The 13,853-nt window shown below is 39.8% G+C and overlaps 1 protein-coding gene across 7 annotated transcripts in view; it reads left to right on the forward strand.

Annotated features, from left to right (window-relative positions):
- rimbp2a (RIMS binding protein 2a) overlaps positions 1 to 12,251 on the forward strand; it is a 52,566-nt gene extending 40,315 nt beyond the window's left edge. For 4 of the 7 annotated variants that reach the window (XM_061062107.1, XM_061062110.1, XM_061062109.1 and 1 more), the window contains 7 exons: positions 180 to 282; positions 3,476 to 3,645; positions 6,168 to 6,336; positions 6,462 to 6,562; positions 6,689 to 6,760; positions 7,467 to 7,631; positions 10,372 to 12,251. In XM_061062107.1, coding sequence (XP_060918090.1) covers positions 180 to 282; positions 3,476 to 3,645; positions 6,168 to 6,336; positions 6,462 to 6,562; positions 6,689 to 6,760; positions 7,467 to 7,631; positions 10,372 to 10,599 — 1,008 coding nt within the window. In that variant the 3' untranslated portion in view covers positions 10,600 to 12,251. Of the gene's footprint in view, positions 1 to 179; positions 283 to 2,049; positions 2,179 to 3,475; positions 3,646 to 6,167; positions 6,337 to 6,461; positions 6,563 to 6,688; positions 6,761 to 7,466; positions 7,632 to 10,371 lie in introns of all 7 variants that reach the window. The other 3 variants (XM_061062105.1, XM_061062106.1, XM_061062108.1) reach the window with 1 other exon arrangement.
- Positions 12,252 to 13,853: the final 1,602 nt, after the last annotated feature.

The raw sequence follows: 13,853 nt of genomic DNA on the forward strand, positions 1-13,853 counted from the left end.
AACCTCTGAGTGCTGCATGATTTCGTTTACATACAATTTGTTCAAGTACATCAAAGTGCGTTTTTTAATTATTATTTTTTTTTTTTACAAAATTGTTTGCGGGTATCTTTCTGCATGTCTGATAGCAAATAAAGCCACGCTTCATGAGTGCGAATGCTCCCTGTTAATGTGCATTTCAGACCAACACTTCTGCTGGAGGCCGTCATGACCGGGAGGCTGGGAGAAGAACTCATCACGGTGGTTCCCAGCCTCAAAGAAGGCCGCTAATGGTCCCCTCCATTGGTCAGTATGGGCAGGTGGCTTGAGAGAAATAAATGGAAAAACTTTTAAATCATGTTTTTGTTGCTATTTCAAAACCGTCATAAGCTTCTCCTTGTCTTCAGAACACCTCTGTGTCAAAACCATGGTCATATCACTACGTGAACATGTGTATAATCTTGAAGACTGAATTTTGCAACCATCTTACATTATTCTTAACCTGCTGTGAGCAATATATCCCACTATAACCATCAGCAATAGCAGACCTATTTCTTAATTATGTGTCCTAACTATAGTTTAGGAGTAAGTTTATAAATGTCACCTGATTGCTTAGAGAGGTACATGATTGATTATATTTATTTTCTTGTCATGCACACAAAGTGCCCAACCCTCATGGCCATGGGTTTATAAGACACCAGAAATTCAGTCGCAGTGGTTTACATTAACATTTCACAACATTACAAAGCTGCGGGCTTCTGTCAGAGATCAGTCTTAAATGTGTTCCGTCTTTTCTCCCAGATTTTACAAATCAAATCTGCTACATTAAAGGTTCCTTTTTTTAAAACACAACTCAAGTTTTTCATAATCGTCTAGCCAAAAGAAATCAGCATAAATTGAGGACTTTTTTTTTAATAAAGAACATCCCTTATGTCCTCATAGATTGAGTGTATAACAGAAAGTGAATCTCATTTTCAGTTTCACCTAACTCACAAAACAAACAAACTCCTCTGGAATGGCATTAAACCTGCCGGTCTCTAAAGCTAAAGATAATGTTCCTACAAATGCATGTTTGATAACGATCAGTCTGGCTTCCAAGCCCTAAACAGTAGCTAGACGTTCTTAATTACAGTGAAAAATGCTTTCTTCCTTGCTTCTGAGAAAGCAGAAAGCCACATATTCTCCTCACAGAAATTCTGACACTGTGGATCAATCCTTCTTCTGAGTCTTGAATTTTTGGTTGGTCTTAAAGGGACCGCTCCTAACCTATCACAGTCCTATCGGTCTAATAGAACTTTTTGTGTTATGGTGGACGTTCTCCATCTTCTGTCACATTGCACCTAAGGCGTTCCTCAAGGATCAGTTTTAGGTTCATTAATCTTCTCCATAAGCTTCCAGTCGGTAAAGTCATCAGTTACCATAATGAATAGTGCCACTGTTACGCTAGCAACACCACATTTTATGTCCCATTGCAATCCATCAGTCAAAGGACTCCAAACTAACTTAATGCCCGCCTTTCTGATATCGATTTCTGGACGTTTCTAAACTTCCTAAAACTTTACCACAACAAAACAGAAATTTTCATTGTTTGCCACACCCAATTTCTTAAGGTGAGATAGTCCACAATCTATGACGCCTATCACATATAAATTAGCGAACTTAAAAATAAATGAAGGCATCAATTTAAATTAAACAGACTTAATCAGCTTTGTTTCTTTTTGATAAAGTAAATTAGAAAAAAGTAAACCGTTTTTAAAAATCCATTTTAAAATTGGTGTATTTTTTAAATAAAGGGTTAACACAGTGTTTTAAACTTCTTTTATCCAGTTTATAAGTAGTGACTTCTCAGATCAGCTGACATCTTTGGGGCCTCTGCAGTTTTGTCCAAGATCTCCAGGCTCTGAAACCTACCTGCTGAAATCTAGTTTGCTAAATCTGTCTGCTGCTTTGAATCCCTTCTTAAAAAAATATTTGATTACAAGAAGCTTCAATACAAATCATGAATTGACCTTTTGGAAATGTTGAATTTTGCATTGTAACCCCATCACCCCTCTTAATTGGTGTTTCCTGTAGAAGTAACCTCTGAGAATAACAGTGAGGGAAACCCCTCCCCCATCACCGAGGATGGTAACTATGGCAGAGTAGCTCGGCACAGGACGTGGCCATCCCGCAGGCACATGGGCGGCACCAGGTCTCCCCATGGTATGTGCCTGCAGTCCTGTTCTACCACCACAGCATGGAAACAAAAATGCCACCAGCAACTGGCAAACGGCAACAAGTAGCTGTGGACACTTGCAAGTGCCTGTTTCTATGTCGTTAATAATAATAGTTATTATTATGATTTCAGTTGATCGGCATGACTGCACTGCACTGAAATGTTAGCCCCACTGGAAAGCCACACCTGGGGGTCCAGGATGAACGTTTCCACAGTTGCAGCTGATAAATGATTGATTGACTGCTCAGAGAATGCCTCACTCACTGCACTGAACTCCAGATGCCTGCTAAACCCCCTTCCCCTCTGTGGTACAACCACACCTACAACACTTAAAAACGAGCGCAGCCATGCATGAAATATTGAAGAATCATTAGTGGACCAAATGTAGGATTGGCTACACACACACTCACTCACTGCTGTCTTTGTTTTTTAAGAGGTTTTTTCTTTTTTTTGGGACATTTGAGTTTGAAATATCAGCTGTTGGAAATGCACTTCTCCCTGACTTTTTTTTTTTAAACCAAGAATAGCATTAATACAACTGGGGCTGCCATATGTTTAACTGGGGTCAATGCATTTCCCATCAAGCTAGTACTTTCAAGCTGCAAAATAAAGCTTTCGCCCAACAGTATCACACTCTGCTAGCTGTATTGCAATTCCAACTTGGGTAAATGACAGACTTTCACGACAACTCTGCCACCTCTGCTTTTGACTTCTTGCTGTTACGAGGGTTGGCAATGTGTGGAAGTTTAATACTTTTGCTTTAAATCTTAGTTTTGCACATTTTGTTTTCATATAAGTAACAGTAAGAATGTGTTACATCTTTCAGGATGCATGTTAGAGTCTTGAGCGTTTTTTGATGTCGTCATCTGTAAACCATATTCTGTCTGTGTACTGCACCATGGTATGTGTTGCACCCCATTTGTCTGTCACTGCATATGTTAACATCAAAATGGACAAATTGTGTATGTGTATTACAAAATGACCTGACTAGGTCACTGACCACAAATTCCTTCCTGCATGCTGACAGGCACAAATGGCCGGACAAGGATAACAAAATGAAATCCTTTTATTGATTTACTTTGAAGCATGGCTAAGATTTATCACTATGTGTTCAAATGAACTTTAGTAGCTGAACATTTTGTTAACAAAATAGTTTTCAATTGTAGTTCAGCACAAGCAAAGGCTTACGTTTTACAAAGATCCTGCTTTGGGAATGGGATCTGAATTCTTGCTTGCAGTATTAAGTAATGCAGTTTTTTGTTTTTTGTCTTCAATGTGTTGAAGATGGTTACAGGGACCGGGATCGCCGCTCACCCACATACTATGATGAGTCGGAGCCCGAGGAATCCTTCCGGATCTTTGTGGCCCTCTTTGACTACGATCCTCTGTCCATGTCCCCCAACCCGGACGCAGCCGATGAGGAGCTGCCCTTCAAAGAGGGGCAGATCATTAGGGTGGGACTTTATGATTAAGTCAGACAATATGACCCAACAGTTTAAGCTTGCAGTAACTGCTGCAGGATGTTTTCATTCCATACTTTAAGTTCCTATAAAGTTCATAAATGTATCCTTCACTAGACATAGGACACAAGATACTTTATTGTCATTGTATGCATACAATACAACAACATTTAATTGATGACAATCGGCCCAGCAGCAAAAGACAAAATAAGATAAAATGATGAAATATAAAAAATGTCAACAGCAGATGAATACAGCAGACGCAGAGTCTATACAAACGATAAATGAATAATGGCTATTGCACAAGGTGTCCATATTGCAGCAGGTTTAAAGTGCATTATACAGGTTGGTCCTTAGCAGCTGTTTGAAGGTGTGTATGTGTGTGTGAGAAAGTTCCAGAGGGGGGGCTACAGCTCGGGTAAGAAGCTGTTCCTCAATCTGTTAGTCCGGGTTTTCATGGTGTAATATCGCTTTCCAGATTGTAGGGGGACAAAAAGACTGTGTCCTGGGTTCAGTTGTGTCCTTGCTGATGTTGGTGCCTCTCCTTTGTAGGCAGTCAGCATACACTGCATCGAGGTCTGGGAGAACAGCTACTAAAATCCTCTGTGCTGTTTTAACAACCCGGGCCAGGTCCTTTTTGTTTTCTGCTGTGCCTCTAGCATACCATACACTGACGGAGGATGCTTTCTATAGTGATTCTGTAGAAGTTGACCTGCAGTTGGGAGGGGAATGCTGCTTTTTTTCAGTTTCCTGAGGAAAGATAATCCAATGTTGAGCCTTCTTCACCAGGTGGGAGGTGATGGTCTCTTTTATTCAGAAGAAGTTTCGGAACAACACTCAGCTAAATGTTGGACCTCCTCTCTGTAGTGTTCCTCCTCGTTGTCTGTTATTAGCCCAGATAAATTGATGTCATGTTTTTTTTCCAAACTAGGTGAATCATTGATAATTGAACAAAGTCCCTATGTGGCAAAATTCCCCTTCAAAAATCCCAAGTAGTTTATTTTAAGATGTTTTCTTTTAGCCTACAAGGCTGAAGTTGTCTGGGTTATGCAAGAGACTTACTTCATAACTTAATTGTGTGTTTTGTCTGGTATCTGATAGCGTTGCCAGAAAGCAATTGCTGTGCCAGCACAAAGAAAAGATTGCTGACTAGGGACAATTTGGTGTCAGATTTAATTATTCAGCGGACTGATCCCTCTCTGCCTGTTTATGTTGGTAACCGCTGTAGTCTTGTCTGTTCTGAACAGAAAATGTTGGCCAGCTAGGATGTGAAAAAACTCATTTCAAATACTCCACAAAAGTAGTTGCATCCCAACTGAAATTTAGCAAAGCACCCATAGCACATGGCCACAACATGCTATGATAGATGTCCTAGATTAAAAACGGAGGATACCACCAGAGAAGGTGGTAAAAAGTGTCTGACTCTTAGCTAGGGAACTTTCATGCAAATTCAGTGAAAAGCCAGGAGCATGACAGAGCAAAATAAAATTGCAACACTGCCTGCTCTCCCGTGATTGCTCATTGCCAATTGTCAAATAGTCTTAGTTGTGAATGCTTTTCTCAAAGGGGAGAAGATAGCCTTTGTAAAATAAACCATTAGATTAAAAATTCTGTGGGATTAACTGTGGCAAAACCGGCTGAGCAAAACTTTAGGGGAAGTTGCCATCTAGTGTACTGGAATGAAAACACATGACTTGCCAGCCCTTAGTGATTTGACTTGCAGTATTTTACTGCCGATCCAATTGAACTAGAGACATCTAGCTGAAAACTTGACAAACACTTGCTGTGGTGACATGATCAACCGTTAATAAACCCAAACTTTCAGCTGCAATCACACAGATCTTTCTGTTTCTTTCTCAGCTCAAACCTCCAGAACTTTAGTTGCCCTTGTTTAGAAAGCTGGAGAGTAGTCACAGATGCATTTGAATCACTACTGTAGATACCATCACACTGCCATTACACAGCGAGAGTGATGCACAGTGTGGCATGGTGAAGGATGTAATCTGTAGCCATTCTGAATTTATTAAGCAGAGGCCACCTGCGACCGGAGGTCCACTAGTTACCTGTCTTGATGTGTCAAAGCATGCTGACAGAGAACAGCACATTGTCAATGCATGCATACACTTAGCACATTTTTAAACTATCTCTGAGCTGGCAGCAGTTTAATAAAAGAACACAGCTTACTCATTCAGCAACCCTATTTAGCTGAGTTGTTCTGTGTGAGTTAAAGAGTGGGGATGACTGGATGGTGGTCCTCATATGCATTACCATTAGGCATGAAACAAGGTTATTTGGGCCTTGATAATAATGGGCAAAATGTTCCTAAGCTGTACAGATTCTATGGATTGAATGGACTGAAACAGAACAAGTTTCCCACAACAACTTCTTAAGGCTTCAGATGCTGCTAAAGACAAAACAAACTGAGATCCTAGGATTGCTACGTTAAAGTAGCGTGTATCAAAAACATGAGAATCAATGGCATTAAGAGTACCACAATAACTTTTGTTCTGTCGCAGGTGTACGGTGATAAAGATACAGATGGGTTCTACAGAGCAGAAGTGAGGGGCAGGATGGGGCTGATACCCTGTAACATGGTGTCAGAGATCCGAGCAGAGGACGAGGAGACCTTGGACCAACTCATGAAACAGGGCTTCCTGCCGCTCAGCACACCTGTGGACAGGATAGGTACTACGCAGCCCACTTCATGTCATGAACAGGAGAATGTCTTTGCGTTTGAACAGCGAGGACGTGAATGAAAACACAAGATGAAAACAACATGCCATCTGTTTTTTTTTTTTTTTTGCTTACAGAGCAGAACAGAAGGGGACTCCGTCGAGATCAGGCCTCAAGGAGGATGGTGGCTTTGTACGACTACGACCCCCGAGAGAGCTCGCCTAACGTTGACGTGGAGGTATCACTTACTGCTCAGGACCTCTTGCTAAATGAACACACACTTAACAGAAACCAATACAAAAAGTCATATTCAATCTATATCCCATTCCTGTATATCGCTTCTTGTACCTCCGTCTCCTGATAGGCTGAGCTGACCTTCTGTGCTGGTGACATCATTGCTGTAAGTGGAGATATCGACGAGGACGGATTCTATTATGTGAGTGCAGCTTGGCTATGTTTCCTTTTTTATGAACAGTTGATCGATCCTTTGTTCAAACTTGACAAAACTGAAAAAATCCATCTCGCCTTTGGTTTGTATTCAGAGTCAACTAACAAGATGAAATGTTACAGTTTAAAAGGGCAGTTCTACAAAATTTCTTGTCAACGTTTGGCAGATCCAGGCTTGTTTTTTGCCCTTGTTTCCACTCTTCATCCAAAGCTAAGCTAAGGGATCTGGCTTGTAGTTGCATCTTCAGTTTTACTTTCATCATCTTCTTGTGTAACATGAACTTGTCAGTTTACATATAGTAAATTGACGTATAAACAGCCAGAAGGTATAAATATGACTGTAAAAAATAAACTATTATTGTAACCTGAATTTTGAACCTTGACTGATTATATGAATGGTCGTTTGTGCCACACAACATTTTATCTAACACATGAGAAGTTGGCGCAAAGTTGGAATCTGCCAAATGAATAAATGGAATTGGATTAATATACAACAACAAGGAAACAGAAATGTGATTTAGTTTAACTTTTTGTGACTTGGAGAACAAAAAAAATGACCTTAAATGGAACGTTACATACTTCAAACTAGAGGAAATAAACAGAAAACAGAGCACAAACAGTGCAGTATAATAATAAACGTGACTCAGCTGCCCTTCTCTCCTCCTCTACTCTCCCATGCTCATATCCACTGACAGGGTGAGATGAATGGCCACCGTGGTCTGGTTCCTTCTAACTTCCTGGAAGAAGTGCCTGATGATGTGGAGGTGTATCTGACCGATACGCCGTCCCACTACCCCCAGGAAGAGCCTGCCAACCGGCCCCCTGCCAACTCCGCCGCCACCGTCTCCGAGAGCAAACGGGTACATCATCATCGCCGCCCTCAGCGCTAGGCCCTGTGTTCATCCATCCTCCGTCCTCTCTCTTGATTTCCGTCTCTCGCTTCCTCCACCTGCCGTCTGTGTGCTGTTCATTGTGTGTGTTTGTCCATGTGGTGACAGTGGTGACTCTAAACAAACTAACAACCCCCCCCTCCCCCCGAACCCTTCTCCTCTCAACCATCGAAAAAAAAAAGAAAAAAAAAAAAGGGGGACAATAATCCAGTGTTAACACCTTTCTGAGTCTCAGAGAAAGGAAGAAGCAAAGCCTGACATGGACAGAGGGAGGATAGACTGTGGGAGCTCTGCGGGTGATTTTTTTGCATGTAGCACTGGTTAAGGAGGACTTGAAAAAGGCTCAACTCATTCCTTATACATGATAATTTGGTACCTCTTTGCACTGAAACTCCAAAAAACCTGTTGTGGTATTTGTGTGTCATATTAAGTGCTTTATAAACACATAACAATTGCTACCCAATGACACTGAAAAGAAATATATGAGAAGAAAACTATATAAAAAAAAAAGAGAAAAGCATGCCTTTTTCAAACTTGATACATTTTATAACAACTTTCTTGGCTTGACTGCTGTATTTCCTTAAAGAGGCTTTGTTTCTTTATGTATATTGCACACACATCAAATCTATTTTTCAGCCCTGTTGTCAGTGGATATGCTATGATTGCTCTGAGCTCAAGAGACAAAACGAATCGCAGCACTGATACGTCCATACTGTGTTGTTACAATGGAACAATAAAAGAGAAAATTGGATATTAAAAACAATCTTTTTTTTTTTTTTTGCACTCTTGTGTTCATGTGTGTTGGTGTAGTTGTTGGTGACATTGTTTTTCAGTTTTCATAGTGGTGTGGGTTTTTATTTTGTTTTGGGTTTTTTTTTTTAGCGACGGGACAATGCTGCCACATCTGATTTCTTTTTTGTTTTTCCTCACCCGCTTGGCAAAACAAAACTAAACAAACAGAAGAAGATTGTTCATTTCACACCATAAATGGCTCTGTCTGCCTTGTACAGTAAGTCGGCAACTTGAGATACCAAACTCGTGGCTCTAATGCAGACAGCTTTAGGTCAAAGCAGACACTTGGAAATGTCACATTACATAACAGAATTTTTTTTTTTTTTAAAGGGATTCTGCGATTTTTGTCTGGGAAAATCAGATCTGTAAAATTATCGATATAGGGGCATTTTTAAATATAAATACAGAATACATTAGATACCAAGGAGATAGTGAAGGTCATGATATTGGTGACAATCTAAAAATGTAGAAGTATACATCCTGTACGATCTCAAAATTCATCTAAACGTCATCTAAAAGTGTCCGAATGCTTAACTGTGTGTCCAGCTGCTGCATTAGAAAAGAAGTCTGGTATCTACGGTTGTGTCCCTGGGTGTTGTATCGTATATGACTACTATATGTTCCCTCCTGGCCTCTCTCTTATGGTGGACTCCTTTTGGCTCTGTGGTGTGCTGATGTCATTTCCTGGCTTCCTCCTTGGTGTTTCTCCTACATATTAACTCTACGTGCGTGTTTGTTATAAAACCCTTTATCTACAATGAATTTAATTTACAGATGATAGCGTTGATAGTTCAGTGCGGTTAATGTCAGGTAGCTACTACAGTAGTTTCATGTCTGAAATTTGAGTTGTCTAAGGACTCTCTGGGCCCTTACCAACCCATTGCCATTGTCTGGATGTATTTTAACTTCTATTTCTATTTCCTCTTATTACTTTAAGAATGACAATCGTACACTCAGAAGGAAATTGAAGGAGTAACAGCAGAAGCATAACTCGCAAGAATCATAAAACAAACTAAAGGATACCCTAAGTTAATAATTGAAGACATTAGTAAATTCAATTTGAAAAAGAAACAATGAGAAGAGAATTATAACAACAAATACATAATATTTGCTGCAGCATAATCCTCTGTCTTCCTCCAATGACTTACATCTCTCAACAAACACAAATGATCAGCATTTAAAAAATCTGAATCCGGATCTGCACGGCACGTGTGACACTTGTGTTGAAGTGTTTAAGAGACCAAAAAAGTTCAATTTAAAAAAAAAAAAAGTTCAAGATAACCTTTCATCAAATGAATTTCACATACAGGACTAAAACATGACAATGATGTCATCAATGAAAGTAGTCGCATTAAAAAACGTTATTAAGGATTATTTAGAGGCTTTTTATTGCCTTTAGTTGAGATAGGGGAGAGAGTGGGGTATGACATGCGGGAAAGGAGCCACAGGCAGGTCGGATTCAAACCCAGATAACCCGCTTGGAGGACTATAGCCTCTGTACAATGGGCGTCTACACTAACACTAACCACTAGCCTAGACGACCCAGTAGTAACACTTTTTCCTTTTAAAAATAAGCACTTATATCAATCACAAAGTATTTTTAAAAATTCCAATATGGTCTAAAAAGGTAAGAAGTAGAGCATCAGTCAGACAGTCTGTAATTTGTCCAATGAATGCACCTCAGTAAACTTACATTACACAAGAGTGTAAATGTTTTTCATTCACAGAGAACTCATATCTTTCGGTGCTACACATCTTGTATACAAACCAAATAGAGTCTCACTACTGCATTGAAAGCAAATAGAGAAACGCGGTCCGCTGAATAAGCCTCGTCATATGCAGTATGAATTCTGCTTCTTTTGTAATTCGCTGCCCCCCCCCCCCTGCCTCCACACCTCCCCATCACTTCTCCCCTCAGGTTACAGCAGAAACCACCGACACCGTCGACAATGACGCCGCCCCTGTGCGTGCCCCGTCCCCGATTGTCAGGCCCCTCCTCCCCGGCACCATGAGACTCCTGAGCCCTACGAGGGTCCCCCACATGCCACTGGACCCCCGGGACTCCCAAGATCTGGCCAACAAGAAGAAGAAGGGACTACTTTCTAAGGGGAAGAAGCTGCTGAAGAGACTGTCCCCTGTGAAATAATACAAAAAAAAAAAAAAAAAAAAAAAAAACGTGCAGCGTACATGTACAAAAAGCGTACACATGCTGGGCTCTGTATATTGCATCCATACAATCAACTCTGATCCAACATCACATGACAGAGAGGATGTGAGCTCTGAATCCTGGACTGTGTGAGCCTATTTGAATATAACCAGTGATATAATTATTCATGTGTGGTGATGATACAAATCAACTAAATTATGTACAGTGCAGTGCCAAAATCACAAGAGGTAACCTACAGACACAAGATGAATTACTGTGATGTATCTAAATCAACAGTTGACTTTGAAAAAATTAAAAAAAAAACTAGGATTTTCATGACATTTTCCTTTTCTGTATTTTGAACAAACTACACATTTATTTGATGCAGGGCCGCTGTGAAATCAGAGCACGTGGTTACATCTTCAGTTTCTATATAATTACCAAATTTCTTATTTCAAGGATTATCGATGTCACCACAAGGAAACAGAAACCATACTCCTCTAGCAAAATCTCCAGAAGACTACACTGTAATCGATTGCATTCTTGTCAAGTAATGCTTGCTGCTAACACAAAAGGCTTTATTCAGTGCAATATCAAGACGGAGGTGGTAGCATACGGGGTACCAGATTGGCAACAGGGCATTACAATCCGAGACACTTGGCAAGCTTTTTGCGTGTCTCAGTGGCCTTCTATGAAAACAAAATGAGCGTGACACTCCTCGTTTGATCAACGACTATTTCGTTTTGTTTCATGACTTGTTCTTTGTTTGTTTCTGAAGGGTTTGTTTGTTTCGTCCTCGCTGTCAAACTGTCATGAAACGCCTAGTTCAAGACTCAAATTTGTGTCCGTCTTCCTATTGCACAAAAGTGGGTGTGTTTTTGTTTTTTTTTTGGGGGGGGGGGGGGGGGGAGAGTTGGTAAAAGATATGTTTAGTGTGCCTGTGTGAATGAGTACGTGCTGCATTCATGCTTTGCACTTTTTTTTTATGTTTCTTGTTCAGATTTCGTTTATCCAAAGGAGAGGCCATGTAGTGATTGATTCCTGTGATGTAGTGATGTACTGCTACCTCCATCGCCTGTGCACTGTTAAGTTCTGTCTCATGTTGATATAAAAGGGTCATGTTAAAGCCTCGTGGAAATGACACAATCAAAAAGTCAAAGTGCATTTTCCTCTGTGTTCGGTTTCATGTGTAACGGGTCTGTAGAGAGAGCTCACTCTCAGACCTCTCATACCTGATTATTTCATGCTCATACCATAAAAAAGGGATCATGTCATCCACAGTGTAATAACATCTGAGGGGGAACAGAGTAAAAGTTATTCCTATGATCTTGTTTAATTCAAGCAGATGTACCCAAAGCCAGAGTCGGGAGAACGCAGACACTAATAATTACTCATGCCAAATCTCTGTCGTTGCTTCATTTACTTTGTTATCTCACTAAATGTTTCATATCTTTAGCAGAGTCTACAAAAACAAACAAAAACTCTTTGCATAGCGCCATGAAAGGGCTGGCAGCAGAAAGTGTAATCGCATCAGTAGAGATGACTTCATTTCCTGCAGTCTGTCCCACTCTGTGTGAACTGATTTCTTTCTTTGTCAGTTTAGAAGATCCAAAACATGTGTCTTAATTTAGTGTTGTAGTCAAGAGCACACCAATCAACCAAGACCAAGACATACCCGAGACCAGAGTGCTCCGAGACCAAGACAAGACCAAGACATTTAGGGATCAAGACCAAGGCAGGGCGAGACCGAGGCAGGACGAGACCGAGGCAAGACCAAGACCATAAATATCACTGAAAAATCACCTTGTGTACAGTGGGCGTGTCACACACTTTGTGAGGTTGCGACTGTAACTGGGGGATAAAAATCAATGAATGAATTATTCATTCTCTTAAAAAAGGGGGAGTTTTCATTCTTATCCCAGTAATGACAGAAAAATTGCCTTTCAGTTGTGGTCTTGGTCTGAATTTAAAATCTGGAGTCCGCCCAGTCCGAGACCGAGACAAGACCGAGTAAAAATGCTTTTGATTTCGAGACGAGACCGAGGTCTTCAAAAAGTTGTCTTGAGAAGATTGTGAGTACTACAACACTATCTCAATTACAAAACATGTTAGGCTGCATGTAGAGACAAAATAGGAACTCAATGGGATTAAGGAAAGTGAAAATCAGCGTCACACTGAATTATTCCAGTAACACACAAAAAAAACCCTAATCAATAAAACATGGTAAATTGATAGTTCATTTACTTTATGAAATAGTTATTTGACTATTAACAAGCAATTAAACGATAAAGGATATTGTTTACTAGTAATAGGCCATGCTCTTAATTGTGCCTTTTCATCATCAGTTTGTTGAATAAAATCATTACTGTATAAATTATATATTTTTATTATATCTCAGACAATATGGATCACTTTGGGATTAGAAATTTGAGAGTAAACCATTTATTGACAGATTATTGTTGCACACATTATAACTTATATACTTTATATTAGGGCCCGACCGATTTGTGATTTTTTTGGGTCCGATACTAGGGAGAGAAAAAAAATAATCATATACCGATATCATTCTTTGATCTATCTCAATCTGTAGAGATAAATATAGATATACAAATGTATTGTGTTAAAATGATTGCGACTCATCGCTTGACACTCTGGAGGGCGGTAATGCTTGTTGTGATCCATATAGTGCCCTCGGCTGGTGAAAAATAATTGCCAGTGTAATACAATGAAACTGAAATTAAATGCTATTTGACTGGTATAATAAATCTAATATCAGCACATATTTGCGATAAAAATAAAAAAGCTGGGCGATTAATCAGTCGGGCTCTGTTTTATATACTGTCTTAGGTATTCGTTAATGATTAACAAATGATCGAAAGCTTGAAGAAATTGTTCTATTTCTAAATTTAACCATTTAAACATTTACTTTGTAAAAATTTCATCAGATATCGGACGAGGTTAAATACAAAACTTTAAAGTTTTTGAACTTTAATGGTAACTTTCACCCTCACTGATCACAAATGTGTTAACCTGTTGTCTCTAACACAACTCAACGCTCTCTCCTGTGTCAGTCATTGGCTTTCGAGAAGAGTGTGTGTGTGTGCTTTATGTACAAGATCATAGGAATGAGGCAGAATTTCATGTTTACAGCACATATTTAGTACCAAGAAGAATAGCCTGCATATTGTGCGGACATTTTTCTGTCGTTTGGAGGTGACTGAAAAAGTGCTCAAGACCTGTATCTATAACTGGAG

Source organism: Labrus mixtus, chromosome 17 (genome assembly GCF_963584025.1).
Source record: "Labrus mixtus chromosome 17, fLabMix1.1, whole genome shotgun sequence".
In the NCBI taxonomy this organism is placed as follows: Eukaryota; Metazoa; Chordata; class Actinopteri; order Labriformes; family Labridae; genus Labrus; species Labrus mixtus.